At 35.8% G+C, this 24,032-nt stretch overlaps 1 protein-coding gene across 2 annotated transcripts in view; it reads left to right on the top strand.

The window, feature by feature from the left end:
* IPO11 (importin 11) overlaps positions 1-24,032 on the top strand; it is an 80,057-nt gene that overhangs the window by 18,311 nt on the left and 37,714 nt on the right. Inside the window, exons 7-24 of one of the 2 annotated variants that reach the window (XM_054281645.1) lie at positions 1,159-1,362; positions 2,989-3,121; positions 4,064-4,122; positions 4,918-4,966; positions 6,144-6,274; positions 7,618-7,810; positions 8,567-8,719; positions 8,947-8,990; positions 9,882-9,972; positions 11,151-11,198; positions 11,832-11,937; positions 15,813-15,939; positions 17,902-17,935; positions 18,117-18,157; positions 19,211-19,327; positions 20,701-20,814; positions 22,039-22,154; positions 23,625-23,701. In XM_054281645.1, coding sequence (XP_054137620.1) covers positions 1,159-1,362; positions 2,989-3,121; positions 4,064-4,122; positions 4,918-4,966; positions 6,144-6,274; positions 7,618-7,810; positions 8,567-8,719; positions 8,947-8,990; positions 9,882-9,972; positions 11,151-11,198; positions 11,832-11,937; positions 15,813-15,939; positions 17,902-17,935; positions 18,117-18,157; positions 19,211-19,327; positions 20,701-20,814; positions 22,039-22,154; positions 23,625-23,701 — 1,837 coding nt within the window. The remainder of the gene's footprint in view (positions 1-1,158; positions 1,363-2,988; positions 3,122-4,063; positions 4,123-4,917; positions 4,967-6,143; positions 6,275-7,617; positions 7,811-8,566; positions 8,720-8,946; positions 8,991-9,881; positions 9,973-11,150; positions 11,199-11,831; positions 11,938-15,812; positions 15,940-17,901; positions 17,936-18,116; positions 18,158-19,210; positions 19,328-20,700; positions 20,815-22,038; positions 22,155-23,624; positions 23,702-24,032) is intronic. The other variant, XM_054281652.1, reaches the window with a different exon arrangement.

The following is a 24,032-nucleotide window of genomic DNA, read 5'->3' as shown; positions in this document are numbered from 1 at the left end:
CATTGTGAACCTTGACATCATTTTCCTGAAGCAATTCTTCTCACTAAGTAGCATGGTAGGAATAAATGTTGTGGAAGACTTGGTGGGGTTGTCAGACTCCAGATGAAACAGCTCAGGCACCAGTAAAGAAGGACATTGCTCTATCCGTCTTAGGCCTGAAATTCCTTGGATTTGGATTCCTTCTGGCAGCCTAAGAAGGTGACTTCTTCCCCAGGCTGGAAGTGTGGTTGTTGTAGTGTGCTGAGGGGAGAGAGTGTCTACTTCACTAATCCAGTCAAGGACCTTTTCAATTAGAATGGGAAGAACAGGGAAAAGAAGAATGTGAAATTTTTGGATGTTTGAGGTAGGATTTTGGGTGATCATGCAAAATATGCTAAGGAATGTTTAGGGGAAGGGAGTTGCACAGCAGCCAAGTGTGGAATAGACAGAAAGAGGGCATAAGAAGGGCCAGTCATGTGTAAACATGGGTGGTCTGTACCCGTGTCTGAACAAACCCTGTGCCTGATGATCACTGCCTGTCCTGTGTTCTGATTGCGTCACTTACCTGTCTTACTGTGTAATCTCACTCTGTTCATCATGCATGTGTGCTCCAAGGACCAGGTTCCAGCTGCTGGCAAGACTGGTGCCAGTGGAACTTGGGCCTAGCAACCAAAGTCAGGTGGTGTGAGTAGTGCAGGTGCTTCTGGCCTGAGGTTCTGAAGATCTGGAGCAAGAGAGAGTCTCAGGGCTTAGCATACACATCTGTGTTCCTGGGCCTAGGGATGGCTCTATCTAAAAGTCAGGTAGAGGCAAACTGTGAGTAATGCGTATTCAGCAGTGTGTGCTCATAGAAAGTGATAGAAAAGATTGCTAAGTAAGAAGTGGTTCCCAGATACTTACTTCTTTATGTGATTTCTAGAATAAATACAGTTACTGGTCTTCATGTAAAATTTAAGCAAGGTATTAAGTTTAGTATTTTATGTAATGCTTGCTACAAACATAAACTTTTTTTCCACATTTATTTGCATTCAGCAAACTTAAAAACAGCTTAAGAAAAAGCACAAAAACATGTATCATTCTAGGGTTTTTTTTGTTCAGGCTTTATTTGACTGTGGATCTTGTCATTATTCATTTCCTAAATGCCCTTTGACTTAGTGGTGTCTGTGGTATTTTTTGCAGATAGCAACTCAGATCTCTGTATTGATTGCTAAAGTTGCCAGAGTGGACTGCCCAAGACAATGGCCAGAACTTATACCCACTCTTGTAGAATCTGTTAAGGTGCCGGATGATCTTCAGCAACACAGGGCGCTACTTACCTTTTACCATGTTACGAAGACCCTGGCATCCAAACGGCTTGCTGCAGATAGGAAGCTTTTCTATGATGTAAGTAATGTGATGCAGTATTGTACAGCATGCAAACTGGGTATTGCACATGCTTGCTTCTTCCTGAGTTTAGCTGGCAGGGCATTAATGGCATGTCTGTGGTCTTAGATATCTGCTCTTATGTTGTGGGTATCTGTGTACTATGGAATAACTGGAGGTCATTTTCTGGGTGAGACGTTTGCAATCTTTATTAATTTTGCATACAGCTTGAGCATTATCTTAATTTATGTAAAGATACTGAAATTCATCTATAGAACATCTATAGACCTTTTCTAGGAATTTATGGAGTTTTTTTGGAAGTGTGTTCTGAATTTTTAAGTCAGTATAGTCTTTAAGAAATACTGGGATTTAGACTTCTATACTACCATATTTTAGTTTTTACCACCAGCAGGAATGTGTTTGAGATTTTTCCAGGCGACCTCTTCAGGTTAATTAAAAGGCAAGATGTGAATCCAAATGCCAAATATTTAGTCATTCAGCTTATATTCTCTGCTGTACAAATGCACTGATTAGAACGCGGATGTAATTTTGGCTGTAGGCCATGCAGCTCCAAACCCATTTGGAGTTGGGCAACAGTGTAGTACCAGCTAACTGAATGTAATGACTTAAACATTTTTTCCAAACATGTTCCTCTGGAATTTTTGAAATTTCAGTTTATTCCTTCATTTTAAAGGAAGAAGTGAGTACTGAAAATGAAGACTGTTTATGGATGTTTACTTACTTATCTATGTAGAAATTTCTGTCTATGTAATCAATAAGATGAAATTTTAAACATCAGGAGTCTGAGGCATTCAAGACTGACTTGTAAATAGGACCTTTACTAACCTTTACTCATTCAAAGCAACTAAATAAACCGGTCATGTGCTTATGACTCCATTGATATAAGGTGTAACAGACTAGATGCAGATTTATGTAATTATGAAGCCATCCATTGCTACCATAACTGAGTGAGAAAATCTTCATCTTCTGTTTGTAATTTAGAAATCTTTATCAGTTAAGCACTGTGTGTGAACTGTAATGTGAATTAAGTTAGAGATTTGTTCAGTTCTACTTGATTAGAAACTGTTTGTCATTCTGTGTTTTAAAAAAAATTACTATTTGCAGCTATTGACAAAGTAAAGTTAGTTTTGGAGTAGGCATTGTTCAATACTATATTGCACCTGTAACTGCTAAGTGTGTCCCAGAGTAAGATGATTCAGACATTAATTTAACTGTAAGATGGACAGCTTGTTCTTGTCTTTGTGGGAGAAGAGGTGATGAGGAAAGCTGATAATTTTTTGAAGCGTCATAGCATATTATGCGCCAGCAGCTGTATTTACTGAAAATCAGGTAAGAAAGGAGCCCTAAATAGTTTTCTTTAAGGTGAGAGTCATAGACCCAAGAAGTTAGGGACACCAATGAGTCTATCATAATATCCTCAAATCAAGACAAGGTATTTTTCTGGAAAATGTCTTAAGATTAGTATGGCTCATTACAAAGAAGCAAATTAAACATTGTGGTCCACGATACATACAAGAAGCTGTATTAAATATTTTAATAGTCAAAACCAGCCTTTAAAATTTGGGGATTTATTATGGTATAGCAAAATTCAGGAAACAAAATACATTCTACATCTTCCTTTTGCAGCTTACATCAAGTATTTATAGCTTTGCATGTTCCTTGTGGAATCACCATACAGATACATTCCTACAACAGATTTGTACAGGGGATGAAGCTGCAGCTGCAAATTCCCTAGAAAGGACCTTGTTGTCATTGAAAGGTAATAATATAGAATGATGTTAAGTGTAAGGAATCAAATAACTTTCTTCACAGGGAATGCATAGAAGTTCTTTGGTAAATAGTTCCCATTCTCTAACAAAGCTATTCCCATTGGAAATAACTGTATTTTTGGTTTGTTTTACCTGTACTGTTAGCAAGGCAGAAGGACTGTTGCTCATCCCGAAGGAAGAGTGCTTTTGTTTCTCAGTATGCCAGAAACTGTGCACTCCACTGTGCATGTTTTAAGAAGTCAGTGTCTAGGAGGTTGGAAGGTGGGTGACATAACAGGATGTTTTCTTATGTGTGTTGTAATTTAGGCTTGCATGTCTTCAGCACTTAATTGAGGAAGCTGAGCTACAAGTTTCATTCCATTAAGTTCACCCTGTGTCCACTGAAAAGCCAGCCTTAGCAGTTAGTCTTAGGTTGATGCTCAAGGGCTTATGAGTGGAGTAAATGCATATCCTGACTACTTTGCTGCTTTTAACAATTGGGATTTTATTCTCTGCAATTCTTGCAATGTAAATAATACATGTCCTGAGTTGTTTCCGAAGATGCAGCATGCAGCTTTTGCTGGGTTACACGCAGTGATAAACCGGAGAGAATTTACCAGTGGCTTATGTGCCTTACCTGACTGTACTTGGCCCTTTTCCTGCTACTGCAGGATCTTTCAGAAGTTTAATACTTAAGAGTTTTGGCAGAATTCTTCCTGATGGAGTAATCGTTAAAAGTTCTCTTCATTATTTCACACAAGATATATTTTAAAGTAATTTCAACAAAGTGAATGTTAGATATGGGTGAGGCATCCACAACTGAAAATTATGTGTATTTTTTAAAGCGTTGAGTTGAAAGAAAGGCGCGGCAAGTGGAATTTTTATTCTGAAATCTGTTGAAGCAAGAGCTAATAAATAGCTACACAAGTAACATAAGTAATTTTTTTTCCTAGTGCTTCGGAAACTAACAGTCTATGGCTTTGTAGAACCTCATTGGAATGCAGAGGTGATGGTAAGTGCGTTTCTAGTTCTAGTTTAGAAAACTTTTGTGATGATTTCAGGTGTTATTGGAGCTATGTCTGGAAATCATTGAAAGGCACGCATTTGTATTATGCAAAGGAAGATCAAGCAACATCCTCTCAAAGTTGTCCTCCTGTCAGCCAAGGGCTCTCAAATCCTAGATGGATTCTAATGGCATCATGTTTAAAAAAAGAAAGGACATCCATTCCAAGTTACACACCACATGGTGGTCACACCTGTTGCTTACTGAAAGGTGTCTTACATGTGTTCCCCCCCACCCCAGTTAAAACCATTTTGTTAAGTGATGAATTTGATGCCATGCTTGTCCTGTCACATTTGAGAGAGATAAAAGCCTGTAGTCTGCAGCCCCTGGAGAGGGTAGGGTCAGACAAAGAGACCCAAGCACCTTCCTTAACCTCCAGTGCTGCCTGTGGAGGAGTTGAGTACCTACAACCTATGGCCTGCACTAGGAAGTTGAGAACAAGGTACAACTTGATAAACATATTTTAAAGGACATGTCTCCAGTTACTATCTTTCCTTCTACTAGAGTTGCAATGCCTTTAAGTTGTACTGATAAGGTCAGTTTGGATCATCTGTGCAGTCTGATTGCTAGCTAATTGTTAATTTCTTGAAGAAATTGTTTAAAGTAATCAGAGAGTTCAGTTCAAAGTTATGTGGTCATGTCTGAGCTGGTAACACAAATGAACTAACTTTAGTCTGACATAATTTTGTTCTCATAATACAGTGCAGAATAAGCTTCACCTTTAAAGACACGTTTGTTTTTCAGGGTTTTCTGCATGCCGTATTTGAACGGCTGAAACAGTTTCTGGAGTGTAGTAAGTATCTGAGCATTTTTCTTTGTATTCATTGTTAAATGTTAGAAGTTGGATGAAAATATACAGGCTAGTGCATGATCAGTAATCATTTGGGTGCAAGGTATTTTTGTAGAAGTTGACACTATTTTTTTAAGTGCTGCTGAAACTATTAAGGAGGAATTCAGTAAAAGTGTATTTTTGTATCAATGGGCTAAAATCACATCAAAATTCTATTTGGTGTAATATTTCAACAACACTTTTTACAAGAATAGATGTCTAAACTGAATAGGAAAATTTTTTTTAAAATAAGTTATATGCAGTTTTGATGTTTTGGTGAAGTTCCTGGATTCTGGAGCCTGTACTTCAGTAAGAGGTCTGACTGGGGCTTTGAGCCTCATGTTTAGAAGAGATGGAAACTGCCTCCAATTGTCACTTTGGCTATACTACAGTCAGGCTCCTTCTGGCTCTTATTTCATTTTTGACAAGGTGCAGAGTTGAGTAGAAGGGATTGAAGGCCATCCCATACTGAGGTTTGGTGTAGTCCCCTAGAATATGAGGACTTCAGGGTTTCTGTGTCCTAAGGCAAGAACTGAGCTGAACCTTCCCATTTCTACATTTCTAATCAGTTGGCTGTTTTGCAAAAGCAGGTACAACTAGCTTATAGGATTAGTGTTTGCTTTTGCTATATTGTGTTTCTACCTGTATGCTTTCAATATGGCCCTTTCTGGTTTTTCTTTCTTTTAATAAAAATTGTCTGGTTTATTTTCCCAATTCAGAATGTTTTCCAATGCCCATAATAAATTATTCTTTAAGGTGGTGTTTCTAGAAAAGCACATAACAGTATGTGGTTTTATTAAAAGGACATCTTTATATTTTCAATGCATAATTATTTTTTGTCTGTACTAGCATTTGCTTGCATTATTTTAATTGCCTTTTATCATTGAATTTTCTCTATCTGTAATGATGTCACAATTTTTATAGCCTGATCAACTGCAGTGAATTTCAGTACACTTGAGAGAAACAGTTTAATATTTCTATTCCTAGTCATTACCTTAAAGTTGATTTAGAATTTATTTTGCCCTAAAATGTTTTTCAGGCTTAACTTAATCACTTAACTACAGTAAATAACTAAAACTCCTAACTACAGTAAACAGTAAAAATAAGTTCTTCTCCAGTGTTAATTATTTAAAAAACCTAGCTATCCAGAAGGAAAATGAAAGTCTAAAAAATGATAGTGGTGAAATGTCTGATTTACCAGGTAGAAGTATAAGAGCAGAAAGCATATGCAGAGATCGTCTAGAAAAGACCATAATTCTGTTCACTAAAGTGGTAAGTAAAATCTCCTTTCAGTTGTTCTATAGCTTATATTTCTGGAGGAGCAGTCCCCATTCAGACACTTAGGTGCCTTAAAGCGAATCTGTTTCAGACCTTTCAAACAAGTGGAAGGTACTATAACTTGACTTCTTTGTTAGGAGATGTATTTTTGAAAAAAGGGGTGTCTCTTTACTCATGCTGTTGTAAGTTCCAGCAGTGAAGAGTACATTTTCTTAGCTCAAACAAAATTAAGTGCATTTCATTAGTAAATTATTTAGCTAGGATTTCTTTAAAGAAGAGTTGGGGAAGCATTGGTTAAACAATGGTACTGGTATTAAGGAATAAAGAAGAGATAGGCTTTGCATCATACCTTTTATAGGTAGTTAGATCACTGTTTCTATGGCTTTGTTATTTCTGTGGAATTACTGGCCACACTAATTAATCAAAAGAAAATGACCAACATACTCTTCCCCTGTGAGGCTTGTATTATCTAATACACTTGGACTTGTCAGCTGATTCTGTGCAAGTGTTAAATGCATATTGTATTGAAGGTAATGTAAACATAGACACTTGGTCTTGTTTTTTGGGGTTCTGTTATTTTTTTTAAAGTTACAAAACCTACAGAGTTCCCATTGTTTTCAGATTCTATCTAGAGGCCATGGATGTATTTTAAATATTCAGCCTAGTTATCAGAAGTAAAAAGCACCTATCAGCTTCACTAAAATTGAGCTGAAAATGCTGACACATTATTTTTGGTCTTTGTCATACTACTTAGATTGCAAATGTGAATCTTTTTTCACAAACCTGAAGAGAAAGTAAATTTGATTTATCTACCACCTATGGAAATTCACATGCAAGACTGTAGGTTTAGGCATTTTTGCAGTACTAAAGGAGATTAAAGGAATCCACCAGTGTATTTTAGATCACTAATTGGAAAAGCTAAGTTGAGGAAGCAAGTGCTTGTACTGCATTGGTTATGTTGGGGGAGGAGTTATATAGCCCTCATACTGCTTTTGCTTACACTGATTCCAATAGGGATTAATTATCTGCTGAAATACTCACTGTTTAAAGTATGGCTGATATATTTTATTTACTACTAGTAAGCTGGTCCATTTGAAAATTGGTATTCTTCCCCATATTTTAAAAAAAGTAATTTTGAACCAAAATCAAGAATTTTGCCATTAAATAATGCTTCATTAACAGTTGATACTGATCTCTTCCTAATTTCCTGTCCATGTTCAGTTTTCTATAGTTTTATATAAATTGGCACCTGTTTTCGATAACTAGTTTACTAAAGCATTTAGTAAGACTTCACCAAAAGTGTTTTGATTTTTCTGTTTCTACTTCCTTTTTTTAAGCTTTTGGACTTCCTGGATCAACATCCTTGCTCATTCACTGCTTTGATTCAGAGATCACTGGAGTTCTCTGTAAGCTACGTTTTCACAGAAGCTGGTGAAGGAGTTGTATTTGAGCAGTTTATTGTACAGTGCATGAATCTCATTAAGATGATTGTAAAAAATTATGCATACAAACCATCCAAAAATATTGAAGGTACTGTCATTACTAAAATAATTTTTTATGTCTTGAGAAATATTTTGTTAGCTATTCTCAACAGTTAAACTCCTTTATTAATTTTTTAATAATTATTGAAATATGTATGGTTCTACCTCTATATTGAGAATTGTTATTTTAAGTTGTAAAGTATTAATGTATACAGATAATGACATTCCAAAGGACTTTTAAATGCAGAAGGAGCACAAATATATTTTCTTTTTTGATTGTTCTAGTTTCCATTGAACGAATTTAAAAAAGTACTGAGGTACAGAGTTTGGTTTATTGCCATCAGCTAGTTTGTTGCATCTTTCCCATGAGATATGTTTGATAAAATGGTGTATTTTCTGTAATTACTAATACCAGTACAATGAAATACAGTTGATTGGAGATGCAGTTGTATATAAAGGACGTTTTGCTTTGTAGGACTGTTTCATTTTGAAACTTCATACATTTCTGTATGGGTGAATTAAAAAAAATCCCTCAAATTTTCACATTAGTGGCAGTGACTAGATAACAATTAGCATTCTCTATGAATTTGAAAAAAGTTTTAAATACATACTGGTATGTGTCAGAATCAATTACTTGCTTAAAAACCTGTCTTACGAGCTGAAAGTTAGTTAAAGTCTGCCATGTAAGTAAATTTTTTCTGTTTTTCTCAGAATATAAGAATTTTTTATTGATTGATTTTTATAATTTTACTATACTAGTCTTTGATCATTAAGCCACTTGATTGTCCATCATGTTTTATTTCAGACAGCAGCCCTGAAACTCTTGAAGCACATAAGATAAAGACTGCTTTTTTCACATACCCAACACTAATGGAAATCTGTAGGAGATTAGTCACTCACTATTTCCTGCTGACAAAGGAAGAATTGACTATGTGGGAAGAGGATCCAGAAAGCTTCAGTAAGAAACATGCTATATACTTGGTAGTAGTGTAATTAGATATTTGCCTAAGTGCTTCATTATTGGCCATTTTATTTCCTGCAGTTTTCTTGGACAAATATTCTTTCTAGACATTCTTTCTGTAATAAATGATTCTTGATAGTCTATGATGCACTTAACCTACCACTAGACTTTCTTTGAACCATAGCTGAAATAATGCTTTTTTTCTTGTCTTTGTGGAATAATAGCTGTAGAAGAGACTGGAGGAGATTCTTGGAAGTACAGTCTCAGAGTAAGTGTTCAATTTGAAATAAATCCATTAAACATTCCTGAATGCAATTCTCGATACTTTTGTTACCAAGATGGATAATATTTGGAAAAAATCCTTTTGCTTCTTCAGGTTTAGTAAAATTTCACTTCATTCTTTTTTCAGTATTCAAACTTGATTAAATACACGGGAATCTATGCACTTCATATTTCAGGCGGGAGGAAAAAGGAGTTTGCTTCCATTTGAATTATGTAGCATCTGGTTAAAGCCAGCAGAAGTTCTCTTTTTTAAACTGATAATTAATGTAATCACTTATGACTTTGTTAGTAGACATGATGAGTGAAGGAAGTTGCAGGTCCATCTTTATTAGTTAATTATATTCATTAATTATTTTATTAGTTAATTTAGTGTTCAGATCAGAAATGCACTACGACAGCATATCTCCCAATTGTAACTGCTGTGATTTGCTTTGCAGGAGATCTCAAAACTTCTTTGCTGGATCACTTTTATTTCAAAACTAAAAAACCGAGCATAGTGCACATAATATGTTCTGGTTGTAGAATGGTGTTCAGACCACGTCCCTGGCCTAGAGCCACTAAGCCAATACACCAAGAACCTGGGACATACCTGCAGTGTGGTCACTGGCGGCACAGCACCAGCTGTTTCACTCTGCAGCTTGACCGTTCTTCTGCCACAGAACTGGTTGATACAGATACAGCCATCAAACTCATGCTAGAGTTAAGCACAAAGTATAGTAGAAAAAAAGTGGCATTTCTTACAATATTAATTTTGCTACTGTTGTGTTCTAAATTGTGACTTTCAGTGTGAGGTATTCAGCACTTAAATACATTTCATGCTAAAATTTTTACTTGCCTTTATTTTGATAGATTCTAACCAGATCTTTTAATTTTTCAGCCATGCATGGAAGTCCTTTTTATTGATATTTTTCATGAATATAATCAGACTCTTACCCCAGTTCTTTTGGAAATGGTTCACAGTCTACAAGGTAAGTTATGGAAAAAAATAAGAGAAGTATAAAATGTATAATTGTTTACATTCATAACATACTCTTGTCAACTATTAAACTATTTGACCTTGTAACATCTAATTTTTTATAGTGCGTTCTATCTGTATTTTTGAAAGTACATGTTAATATTCCAAAATTATTTCTAAACCTACCATAACAGAATGCATTGTGTATCTAGGAGGAGAAAGTCCCAAAGGGTCTTTGGTTTTCTGGTAACTATTCTAGATAACTGACAAATGTTGTGGTATTTCTAATTTTAAGAGGTTTCAGGCTTTCTTAGCAGTGATCTACTCGCATGCTTAATGAATTCTTCGGATTGTTAACAGTTGGGAACTTCCTGTTCAAATGTTGCAAGGTAGTTCATGCTTTGTCTCTGCTAAAATCTTGGAGGGAGAAAAAGTTTTAAAAGAAAAACTAAGTTATGCTGTCATTTTGTAGAGGCTAGATGACTTTCCAAATCTGAAGAATCTGCTTTAAAAATTTAGGGGTTTTTTGTATGAAGACTAAATTATTCATAGGTTGATGAGTGATGAATATTTTCTTTGTTTTACCTTATGATTCTTTGCCCCCAAACTAAGTTTTATAATGGCCAGGAAAGATAATAAGTAGGAGTGGCTTTTTTTTCCCCTGTCAGTTCAGCTCAGTTTGTTTCCCCCAGCTGTCTTAGTTGAGTTACAGTATTTTGTATTTGAGCTTATCAGAGAGGATCATTACATTCTATTAAAATGTAATAAATAATCATTTTCTGAAAGTTGTTTCTGCCTTCACAAAATCTGTTCATAAAGTACTTTGTGCGTAGGTTTTAGGATGCCTTCAGAAGATATTTGGTTTTAGGCACACATATATAAAAAATCAGGGAGCTAGGTCTATGACCCTTTTGGATGTGGTACTATGTGATTGACCGTTGTCTGCAATTTGCAGGTTTTGAGTCTTTTCATTTAAAATACCCCCTTCTGACTTAGATGTATGTTGTGTTATTAAAAATGTTTGTCTCCAAAGAAGTAAGTTTGTCTCCAGAGAAGTAAGTCAAAAATAGGGTGTGAAAGCAGAAATTTGATTTTGATATAGTCACTGAACAGAGTATCAAAACTGAAGTGCCAAGTTGCTTGCATTCCTTGTTTTAGTGACACTTTATTTATTTTAACTTTGGCTTGTAGGATCTACCAACGTGGAAAATACCAATGCTATACTGATTAAAGATGCTGGTAAATTAAATTTTACTTTATCTTTGAAGTAACAGAGCCACTTTCGTGTATGTGTTTTACTTCTTTAAAAATGCATGAAGAATTTGCAAGATTTTTTTAAAGTTGTTTGGAAAGTGGGACCTAAATCCTAATTCTCCTTTCATTGATGTTGGTTTTCACTTTTGAAAATGTTTATGTAAAAATACACTGCTTTTTGGCTTTTTTCTGAAATAAGCAATCTCCTTTACTGTCCTGTTCTTTCTGCTGTGCCAAGTAAATGACCTTCAGTATTTTCTGAAGAAAATAGAGATACTCTGTCCATTTTACAAGTGAGGAGATTTTATGGCAAAAGAAAATAATTGTTTCTTATAGAACTGTCCTTGATGATAGAATAAGATCCTCATTGTTCTTTTGACTTCTATTTTTTTTGAGAATCTAACCTTTCTTCTGTAGTGTCTTTCTTTTACTAATAATTTGTACCAGAGTTCCTTTCATCATGATCTGATAAAACTTTCTTTAGAAAGATAGGCTTCAGTTTTGTTTTCTTTATTATGTTCAGGTTATGAAAATGTGGTCTGAATATTAATCTGATTATTCAATATTAAAAAGTTAACATTGAAGTAAACAATATGCATAACTATCATTTTTCCCCAGTGTATAATGCGGTTGGACTGGCTGCCTATGAACTATTTGATAGTGTGGATTTTGATCAATGGTTTAAAAATCAACTATTAGCAGAACTACAGGTTTCTCATGACAGGTAAACACTTTGATTTGTTATGCCTTCATCATTTAAATATAGACGACTGATACAAGTCTGATAAGATATAATGCCTAAAAAATTGCCAAGCTGCAAAATACTCAGCTTGAAACATATCCACTAAATGAGGAGAGGTATGAAATGCTTGCAGATAACTGATAGCAGTCACAGAAGTGACAGTGTTCTTGTTAGTTCTTATTTAAATTACTGTGTGGTGAATATTTCAGGGTTCTGTAGAAGTACATTGTCTGTCTTCTTGCATACATTAGAGTTGACTAAACCTTCTCAGGATAACCACCTTTGCTTGTTTAAAAAAATGATATTAAGGCCTCCAGAGACTTCTAGGCAGCAGAGTTCAAATGAAGTCAGTGGAAATCATCCCTGTAAAATGGTAGTTTAGCCAAGATAGTGATTTGTTCTTCTCTTTAAGTTTAAATACAAGCCCTCTGTAATTCTGATCAGTTAATTTTGTTGCAATAAAGAGGGGAAATAGTGGTTTGGGTTGTGTTGTAAAGTGTGGATGATTGCACCTTCTTCTGCATTAAGAGTTTTATGCAGTCCATCTGCTGTGGTGTTTCCTTCTCACCAAGGTCACCCTCATTTGGATGGCCTTCACAGCAGTACCTCTATTGTTCAGTGGATATCATGGGGTATTTTGAAAGATCGTTTTTGTCATCTCAGTACAGACTGAGCTGTCACTCTTTGTAACTGTCTGGAAGACACTGTTCCTCCCTTTCCCTGAAGCTCACTCCCTAGGGGAAGGACAGTGACCACTATTGTGCGTGCTAATCCTTATCAGACAAGTTCAAATCAGCCGTTGACTCTAAATAAGTATGTCCTATTTTTCTCAACACAGTCATCAGCAGTGACCTGAATGTCCTTTGAAGACTGTTACTATGTTTTTCTTCTACATTTGCAATTCATCTTACCAGTGGCAATTTTTATGTGAAACATAAACTAATTTGTTTCCTTATACCCTTAGGAGCTACTATAAATTGTAAATGATTTTCCATAATGAGTCGCTAGTCGGCTTTTTTATTTCTAAATGCTCTGTTTACAAAGAGAGTTCAGTTTCCTGTAGAGTGGAACTTAAATTGCTTTTTTTCTACTACAATAAACTTTGAAACAATTAATTACTTATTTTTGGATGTATAACTTTATGTTAGTGTCAAAGAATGATTGCCACAGTTGTTTACTTGCTGTCTCCTCATGCTTTTATTCTTCTTCTCATTAGACTGCTTTTTTTTACTAGGATTTACTTACTATTTTCAAATTGCCAAGTACTCTAATGATTAGGCTAAATGTCAGAAGAGCAGGAAAAAATGGGAGATCTTGTGTAAGATTGTTCATTTGCTGTTGTGCTCCTCCAGCAGCAGTCTCCAAATAAAGCTGCCATGATCTTAGAAGCCCGTGCTGGCTATGGCATTTTTATGGTATTTACCCATCTAGCATAAGTGAAACTGATAAGCTTTTTGTTGTTGATACAGTTGTATACAGTCAGGAAGACACCGATTTAACCATTTGTTTGGCATTTGAGATATCCCAGAATGAAGTAAGTTCCTGTGGGGACAAAAGCTTGCAGTAGAAGTTGTCTGGAATTTTGAAACCCTGTTTACTTTAACTGCTTTTACTGCCTTTGTCATAGGAGACCACCATGGCATTAAGGGAAGGCAGTGTTTGTGGGTTCAATGGAGTACTGCTTCAACAGCAGCTTTGGGAATACATATGCAGTTCAGATAGAGTGGGTTGGAGAGCATCCTCTGCTGTCCCACAGAATGTCCCATGGTTTCTTGTGTGCTTGTTCAGAACTGGTTGATGTTTGGAAACACAAACCTATGTGTTGTCAGCAGTGAGTGTGGAGTTTGCAATGTTTTGTTTTCTCTGAATGTTTCATTGCCCCTTGATAGTAAGCCCATCAACCATGACCACAGTAACAGAAGAAATACAGATTAAAAAAAAAGTTCTAAAAGATTTTTAGAAATAGTGCACTGCCAGATTTATCACTTGCAATGATGCTTTGTACTGATTAATGAAAAACTTTTCCATAACATGAAAGTATGTTACTGAATACATTTTTTTTGTTGCAATTACTTTCTTGTAAAGCAATATTTCCTCCTGAGAGAGAAAGTAAAGTACTTCTGACTTGGACAACCTGATGCAGTCCAGACTGCTTAAAGGTACTGTCCTATGACTAATGCAGCAGAGATGGCCTTATTTTGGAATATGATCAGTTTTTCTATGTGAGCTTTAGGTCCACCAGGCTTAGTGGTGGACCTATATTCAGTCACTGTGTGCTCTTTTTGTAAAAGCTAATCTTCTGAAAAAAAAAAAAAAGCTAAAAAAACAGCTAAGCTTTTCCCAGAAATAGTGAATGTAGAAAAAATAGGACCTCAAAAATGAGCACCTATGAGAAACTTCAGTATTAAAAAACAAACCCACAAAAAACCTCCAAAAAAACCCAAACAAAACTCAACCCAGACAAAACCCAAACACAAACCTCCCCCAAAAAAATCTCAAAAACATGTTGTATTTTCTCTACCATGTAGAGAGAGAGAAATAATATAGGGATGCAGAGGTAGGATATATGTATTAAACATATAGTACCTACGACCAGACCTGAAAGTCTTTGCTGTCAGCACTCAGTTATGTACTTAGATCATGTAATTTAAAACTTTTCTTTATGATATTGGTCTATATATAAAAAAATACAGATATATATAAAAATCTCAATAAAATCACTTAGTTTTTAAAATACTCTGATGTTTGCAAGATTAGGTGTCAGATATGGGCCTTCTAAGAGTAAAAAAAGTTGTATCATCACAGCTTCTTGAACAAAACTAAGGGTGCATTAATAAGGCAATCTTTTGTGTAAGTCATGCTTCGGTATGTGTTATTTATGCTTCACTGCCATAAAGCAACACTGGACTGTTACTCCACATTAGATATGTGTTCCAGTCTAATGAATTACTTTCTAAATGCCATTTCCACAACTTTCATGTTCTCTGAAGATGTTTTTTGTTTATAGTCTTATAGTTATGGAAATGCTTGATAAAACACACTTACTAAAGGTAGAGAAACCTCAATAACTTCAGTTTAAATGTCTTTTTGATGGCTTACAAGGGAGTAATTCTTCAAGTGAAAACCACATTTATGATAATCATATATTAGTTAAAATTCTCTAAATATGGTTTGTCTTTCTTTATACATCTCTAAGTTAAACATATAATTATGAGTTATTCCATCAGTGGAGAAAAATATTAGCTCTTTGAAATGCTTTTCTCTATCATTGTTCTGGTTTGTTCTTCCCATCAACTCTAAAGCTGTTTGATTTGTGCCCTTGTTGTGGCAACTAGTGCAAGATTAGGTAATGTCTGTTCTTAGAATAGTTTTAGACTGATGAAGTGAACTACTCTGACAGTTGCTGTAGTGCAGTCCTTAAGTTTGCATTTTTAAATTGTATCTGACTTAAAATTTTTGAGCATAAACAGGATATCAAGGGAATTGCTGGGAACTGTAGTGAAAGCAGTAGATACCATGACTGCAGTAATAAGTATAACATTTATTTTTATTTTTTTAATTGGTGTGCTGCATGTAGAATGAACTGCATCCCTAGGGAGAAACATTCAAGATTCAGTCATTTAGGATGAAAATTATCTTTTTCAGACTAAGCTGGTTTTTCCTGAGCCTTTTTGTGAAGAATTTTAATGGAGAGTTCAGTTTTTGCACTGAAGTTGATATTGAACAACTAAGTCTTTTAATTGTTTTGGGCAATAACATTTTCATCATGATTCTTGGATTTCTTTTTCATCAAAGTACTCTATAACAACTAGTGTAATGAGTTAACAAGTGCAATTTGTTTCCTCCTACTTTTAAAGGTATAAACCAATACGCCGACGAGTAATATGGCTGATTGGACAGTGGATTTCTGTAAAATTCAAATCAGACTTGAGACCTGTTTTATATGAAGCAATTTGTAACTTGCTTCAAGACCGTGACTTAGTGGTAAGCATAAATAGCTAATCTTTTGGACTACACATTTGTTGTAATCACAGATGAAACAGAAATACCTCACTTTGTGTACACTTGATAGAGAATTTCATGATGTCATGCCTTTAAAGTCTGTTGTGTCTTGCAGAAGGTAAATAATTGGGAAGATGTGCTGATGTTTAATTGTGGAGATACTGAACAGTAATGTCAAATACATTAAATGAGGCCTGAATGTTCAATAAGTGATGACTTGGTGGGAAAGTTAATTCCAAGAGCAACAATCTTTTTGTTTTATAGGAATAAAATGATGAAATGTCTTACAGTGATTTATAAACTAATGTAGCTAGAACTGAGTTATTCTTTGACTACTACCTTTAGTATACAGCATTGATGAAGTGAGTTTGCAAATCACACCAAGCTGGGTGGGAGTGCTGATCTGCTGGAGGGCAGGGAGGCTCTGCAGAGGGATCTGGGCAGGCTGGATCATGGCTGAGGCCAATGGTGTGAGGTTCAACAAGGCCCAGTGCTGGGTCCTGCCCTTGGGTCACAACAACCCCAGGCAGCTCCACAGGCTGGGGCAGAGTGGCTGGAAAGGACCTGGGGGTGCTGTGACAGCAGCTGAACATGAGCCAGGCTGTGCCCAGGTGGCCAAGAAGGCCAATGGCATCCTGGCCTGGATCAGCAATGCTGTGGCCAGCAGGGCCAGGGCAGGGATTGTCCCCCTGTGCTGGGCCCTGCTGAGGCCACACCTCCAGTGCTGTGTCCAGGGCTGGGCCCTCACTGCAGGAAAGGCCCTGAGGGGCTGGAGAGAGTCCAGAGAAGGGCAGTGGAGCTGGGGCAGGGTCTGGGGCACAAGTGCTGTGAAGAGTGCTTGAGAGATCTAGGGATGTGAGACAAGGAGGCTCAGGGATGACCTTATCACTCTCTCAGAAGGAGCTTGTGGCCAGGTGTGTCAGTCTCTTCTCCCAGGCAACTGGTGACAGGGCAGGAAGAATTTGCCTTGAGCTGCACCAAGTGAGGTTCAGGTTGGACATAAGGAAAAATTTCTTCACTGAAAGTGTTGTCAAGCATTGGAACAGGTGGAGTCACCTGGAAATGTTCAATAATGTGTGGATATGGCAGCTGGGGATATGGTTTATTGATGGTGGTGCTGGTTTGGTGGTTGGGCTAGATGATCTTAAAGGTCTTTTACATCCATAATGGTTCTGTGATTCTATGGTTATTTATGCTTTAACGATACCTGCTAACAGGATATGATAAATGGCATTGTTTGTTAAACTGTTAAGTACAAATCTGTAGTTTTAAGCTACAACTTCAGTTTACCAGCAGGTGAGATGAAGTTGAGATGCTGGTTTTGCCATCGTTTATTTTGTTTTTGTTTTTAAACAAACTGGGCTACCAGCCCACAAAAAAAACCCTACAACCAATAAATAAACTTTGCTAGTTTGGTAAATACATTTAAAGTAGCAATTGCCAGTCATAATTATAACTCTGTGATTCCTAAAGACAGCTTTAGCAGACCAGAGTGTGTTTGTGTCAGCTGTTTTTATTTAATGCTTTCCAAGGCATTTCTAATCATCTACAGGAAGAACAGTCTAACTTGTTGAGTTTATTAGTTTCTGTGCTTCTTGGTTGACAGCAAGCTGTGAGATAATTCCATGTAAAATTCCTCCTCTATTGCAAGAGTTTTTATCACAGTCTGAGTAGATATCTTCTTGTTTAATTACGTCTTGTCCTTGAAGGTTTTGCCTGAGTAGTTTTTTCAATTTCTACCACTTGAGCAATGACAAATAAAATGTAAAGGATACTCAAATGAAGGTGAATGAAAATGAACTGACTACATTTCTTAGAGGATGATAAAACACAGAGTGATTCGATTTCCAAAACATAAAGCGATTTGATATTGTCAGGTACTCTTTGGGTAATCAAAATGTTTAATGGATGTATGTATGATGCTTCTTGACTTTTGTCTTTCAGGTCCGTATTGAGACAGCTACGACACTGAAGTTAAATATCCTTATTTGCAAAGCTGTTTGATTAGTTCTTAATTCTGAATTACTGGAAAACAGTCAATTTTAAGCTTACTACCAAATTCTTCACATTATATTTTTTGCGTATCCATGAAATATTTGCTCATTTGAGTCTTGGTATCTATCTTCAGTCTGTATTATTTTTCCTTAATGTTTGTTTACCTGTAGATGACTTTGAGTTCAGAACTGACCAGTTCTTACCGGTAAGAGCATTTAAATATTCTGAAGAGTATGAATACATAGAGAAATACATAGAGAAAAGCAGGAAAATATATTTTCCAATTTTATTTTGAACTGTGTTATTTAATAATTGATGTGTGTGCATGTTTGTATTGTATGTTCAGTCTTCACAGACCCAAATATATACTCATACTGTTGCTGTTAAAGTTGCTAATGTGTAGATTTTAGTATTATGTTATTACAACTTTATAGCAGTGTGTTTAGTGCTTTATATACCAAGCGTTGCCAGATAGTACATTTCTTTATGATAAGAATATATTAAAATTGTATCTAAGAAATACATCTACACAACTCTGTGGCTCTTCTACATGCTTGCTTCACGCAGTACTTTTCAACCTCCTGCTTCTTAAAAATATTAAATACAAGTGTGTGGTTACAGTAGTGCCTTTAAAAGGCACCACTTTCTAGTTCTCCTGTGTTAGTGTTCTTTACCATAGTCATTACTGTTGTCAGTTAGTAAAAAGTGGAATGAGATAAGTATGCCAGAGTTTTATTTTAGTCACTCAAATCTAGCAGATGTGTTTCCTCATTTCATTTTGACTTCCATGTTAATCTCAACTCTCTTGAGAACAAACAAACCAAAATGCAGAGTGCCTTTAGACTGTAAACACTGGAATTTTCTAAGATTCTTTTTTGGTTCAATATTTAACTTTTATTTACTGGCGCAAAAGCTGGAAGACTACTTTTGGTTTGACTCTAATAAAGTGCTCCTTCTGGGGAGACAGCCTGTTTTACCTGTGAAACCACATTTACACTTATCAAAACGTGAAATGGTATACATTCAAACCATTCATGTTTGAACTGCTATGTAGGGGTAGATCTGAATTTTTTTACCTTGCTTAGTCAGGGATTGGGTAGTGTGCTTTTTTGCAAGTGAAAGAGTAATATTTTTCCACACTTTTTAAGGGTTTTCAAAGTTTACATGTTAGAGTTTTAAGCATATGGGAAAATTACCAGTTCATGTGACCAGTTATATTTTTGATAGTCTAATCTGTGGTTCTTTATTTTTCTTTTAGTACCTGGAGTCCATGTTTACACTGCTCTTTCAGCTACTTCAGGAAGTAACTCAATGTGACACCAAAATGCATGTTCTTCATGTTCTGTCCTGTGTGATTGAAAGAGTCAATATGCAGGTATTTTTTAATATATGTTTCAGTTTTAGCTTTATCCTAAGAACATGGAGGAGGACTTGTTGTGGAAGGAGAATGTCATCAATTAATAGACTGGTTGTTGTTGTCAGAGATGCCTGCACTGCTGGCATTACTTGGTCCTCTTCTCAATTCTCATTTATCTTTTTTGTAAAATGTTAACTTAATTTCCTCAAGTTATGCAAGTAATGTATTTTTTGTATTGAATCAGCTTTTAGAGTATTGAAGGAGTTTTGCATCTTGTGGCATTTCTTGCAATTTTATTCTTTTATTTGTGATTTATTCTAATTGTCTTATATCTAAGCAAATATTCTAATCTATCTTACATATTAAAAAAGGCATTTTTGGGGAAAAATGCTTTGCACTTGTAGGGAGTGTGCAGTTAAATTTGTAATTTCTTGTTGATACTGATATGGGTCAGCATTGCCTCTACTTTCCTTAACTGCATGACAGGTTTCAAATACACATTATGATTCTCAGTACTTTAGTGTTAAATTATGTGCTTCAGCTTTTACATGAAGAATTAGAACATGGTTTTGCAGAGTTAAGCAATGAATAGTTGGCTCCTTTTGTCTCAGGTTCCGTTGTGGTGGGTATGGTTTGGGATTTTTTTTCAGCGTTACTGTATTAAGGACAGAGATAATGCATGTCTTTGAGTTTATCTCCTCTTTCTATGAGTAATCCTGTCTGAGAGCCGGATGAAGCTTTCATAATTGTCCCTTGAAGAAAAAGTCAACATGACAGCAGATTTCCCTGCAGTTTAGAGATGCAGCATTAAAAACAAGTTGAGAAAAAAACCCTTGAATATGTTTAGGTTAATTCCTAATTAAATACTTTCAAAGACAAATAGATTAACCTTTTAGTATTGAAGACCATAGTAGAAAATAATACAAGCTAGGACAAATCTCTCAAAGTTACGCAGTCTAACTTTTGCTCAGTGACTCCAGAGGTTATTCCGTTGTTTGTGTTTTTTGTTGTTTGTTTTGTTGGTTTTTTTTACTAGGACTGTTTCTGGTTTTAAAGAATGCTGTTTAGGAATCCTGTCAAAGTTAACAATATACTAATATGAAAATACCTCTGTGTATCAAGCTTTACGTACTTCTCGTGTCCTATTTACTACATAAGCTTGCTTGCTGTGCACAAATATCACCATAAGTAATATGTTTGTTTGAGACTACTCTGCAGTCAGAAGTTACTTTAGCCACAGATGAAGAATACAGTGTTATAAAAAGATTTAAGCAAACTCTTTGTTTTTACTGAGACAAAATCAGCTCCTATATTTTTCAGAAGCTATGCTTTGGATAGGTTATTAGTCTTGTTTCACATATTAAGAAACCAGTTTGTGTTCTGAACTTCAGATACGACCGTATGTGGGATGTTTGGTTCAGTATTTACCACTGCTATGGAAGCAGAGTGAGGAGCACAATATGCTACGATGTGCCATTCTAACCACCCTAATCCATCTTGTCCAGGTGAGGAATCTGAGTCACATAAACATTGTCAGTACTTCCTACAGTTGTTTTTTGATGATAAAACAGCACGTGGTTATATTGCCTGCAGAATTTGTGCTATTGGATACTTCTTTAATACAGACTATATGCCACACTACCTTCTCCAACCCCTGCTGTGTCTTAAAGAAAATGTAGTAGGACTAGCAGAGACCAAGAGAAGTCTCCTATGACAGTGTCTGTACAGGAACAGACTTAATGTGCAGTCTTGAACTTGTGGAAATGCATGACTTAAAAGGATGGTATTGCAGAGGTTAACAGTGGAGAGAAAGTGAAAGGGAAATATTATGAAAGGAGAAATAAAGGCTCTTTCCAAAGCAGTGTAACTTTAAAGGAAGAGGAAATAGATTTTTACCATAAACAAACTGTGGAAATACTTTTTTAGTCCCCTGTGGAGACTAAAATATGAGGGGTTTTTTTACAAAAGGTAAAACCTACCTACCTCTTGGTGTAGGTAGTCACAAAAAGATGAGACAGATTTGTAGAAAAATCTTTTTCTTTTAAGGCATGTTTGTTTAAGTAAGTAGATAAATACACAAAGAAGCTGCAACTTAAAAGTACCAAATATTTTGAACTTTTCCATTATCAAAATACAGGAATTATGCTAGCCTCAGCTCTCTTGAGTAGTAATATTACAGTACTCTGTAATGCTGTTCAGTAATTGGCAATTGTTCCCAGTTTACTCTTTATTGTTCAAAAGTCTCTTGGATCATTTAAAAACTGGATCACTGTCATCGGCCTGTGAATCTTTAGGTAGCTATAAAAATAAACCCATTAGAATATGGCGCATGTTTTTGTAAATTATGAGAACCAAAGAGTAATTTTTTTCGTGACCTGTAAAACATTCAGCTTTTAGTCGTCTGGTATTTGATAAACTATTGACCTCTCCAAGAAAGGGAATGACCAGTGAATGTTTTTAGGAATGTATGTTCTTTATATTTTCTTTTTGCAGGCTATTGGTAACTGGATTGTTCAAAAAAACAAAAGTTCTCAAGACATGTTGAGAGATAGCTTAGGAATATTGGGCTATTTTATTGTTATGTGAAATGGAAGCAAGTTCCACCTTTGATTTCTTGAATGCATGTTTACATGTTGATGTAACAGCAGTGTAGATATTTTCCATGCTATTTTTGAAATGCTCGATTTAAGGTTTTTGACATATTTTACATTTCTTACTTACTTTTTTAGGGACTGGGAGCAGACAGCAAAAATCTCTACCCTTTTCTACTTCCAGTTATCCAGCTAAGTACAGATGTTTCTCAGCCTCCACATGTCTATCTTCTGGAAGATGGTTTAGAGCTGTGGTAAGAATGTTTTCTTTATTTTTGTATTCCCAGGAGAAAAAACAGTTGTAAAAAGCTTTGAATATTAAATTTGATATGTTCTTGTTACCTTACCTTGACATCTCCTATATCATACCTTTTCTCAGAGGAGAGTAGGTTAGGAAATTTATATACTCAGCTATTTTTAGTTGTGTTTTGTCTTTTTTCATTTTCAGGCAGTTGATACTGAAGATACCATTCTGTAGCAGGACAAAAAGTCTAGACTCACTATGTGTGAGACTCACTCACACTCTAGACTCACACTGTGAGCTAATTTAACAATTTGGTGTGCTTGACTTAGGGAGAACAGTGAGCCAGTGGATCAGAGCTGGCTGCAGGAAGCGATGTCATAATTACAAGGATAAAATGTGGAAGTTACTTTCTGTATCTCAGACTGTCTGGTGACTGAAGTGACACTGTGCTCAGTTTGCCATGAACCTGGTTTATTTGTTTCTGATGCAGCTGATGCTGTAAGAGGGGACCAAATTCTGAAGAATAGGAGTACATAGGGTTTGTCTTGAAATTGTGAGCAATTCCTTTGATCTAAATTATAAATGAGCATTTAAATTCAAAAGAGCCTACAAATGCTCTGTTCTATATACACAGCAAAATTGAGATTTATAATGCTGGTGGCAGCAAGTAAAGGTGCAAGAGTGTCTCAAAATATAGAATTGGGGCCTTTTACCTGTATCAGTTCAGAACTTTTATATCTTCTTAATGATACTGATCTTGAGGTTGCTCTTCTGATGTCGGTGCAGAAGAATGATATTCTAAGATGTCTCAGAGCATCAGAGAAATCTGGGGAGCTGGCAGAGATAGTTAGGACTTTGAGGGCTTCTTGAACCAAGAGCAGGAAAATAACTAAGATATTTCACATAACCAGACATGTTACTTAAATGTGATAATCCCATGCCGAAGATCTAGGAGAAAATGGAGTTTGTTGCTGCGGCTTTAAATGCAAGTTTAATTTATAACTACTGTTTTCAAATGTCAGGAATTTTAAATTGTTATAAACAATGTAAGATAATGCCTCATTTCAGACTTAAAAAAAATATAAACGAGTGAGCTGGTCTGTCACAGCTTCTCCTTTGAGATTTAGAACACAACATGTGTTGTCCTTGCACTGTAAATATCCCTCTCTACCCACCTTCTCCAAGTTCCTTGGCTGGCTACTTAGACATTCTCACTGTTGCATTTCAGCGCTTATGTTGTCTTTATAAAAACACAGTATGATGTTGTTCTTTGTTTTCCTACCTTGGCAAGACCTGTGCCTATACTGATCAGTGTGTTGTGAGGACTATTGCTCTCTGCTTGAAGTATGCTCTAGGATAATTGTTACACATTGTTGATAACATAGATGGTTACTCAAAGTTAAAATATTTACATCTGTCAAAATGATTGTTTAATGTTACTTATACATCATCTTAAACATTTTGTTTGATCTGTTCTTAGGTTAGTGACATTGGAGAACAGTCCATGTCTTACACCAGAACTCCTGAGAATATTTCAGAATATGTCTGCCCTTCTTGGTAAGTCTTTCACTAATAAAATTTCAGGGTTTTTTCCCTGCTACTTGTTGTTCATGCACTAAGCAATGCTTGTGTGGTTGCAAGTACTGAGGGAGCTTGCAGAATTTAAAAAAAAATTGAGGAACAGGTTTTTGTTGTCTGACTTATGATCTCATATTTTATAACACTTATGATCTACATACCCTTCTTTTTTAATAAATTGGAGCTGCTGTACATGAGAGATAAGACAGATTTCAGAGAAAGTTTATAATTTCAGAGGTTATTTTAAGAAGTTTCTGAAATTGAGCACCAAATGTGCCAAGTGTTGTTGATACTGATTATCTGGAATACT

This window comes from Melozone crissalis, unplaced genomic scaffold (genome assembly GCF_028551555.1).
Source record: "Melozone crissalis strain CALT ecotype California unplaced genomic scaffold, PUWL_Pcris_2 ptg000005l_1, whole genome shotgun sequence".
Lineage (NCBI taxonomy): Eukaryota > Metazoa > Chordata > Aves > Passeriformes > Passerellidae > Melozone > Melozone crissalis.
Note: the sequence above shows the minus strand (reverse complement) of the source record. Positions and strands in the feature narration are given on the sequence as shown.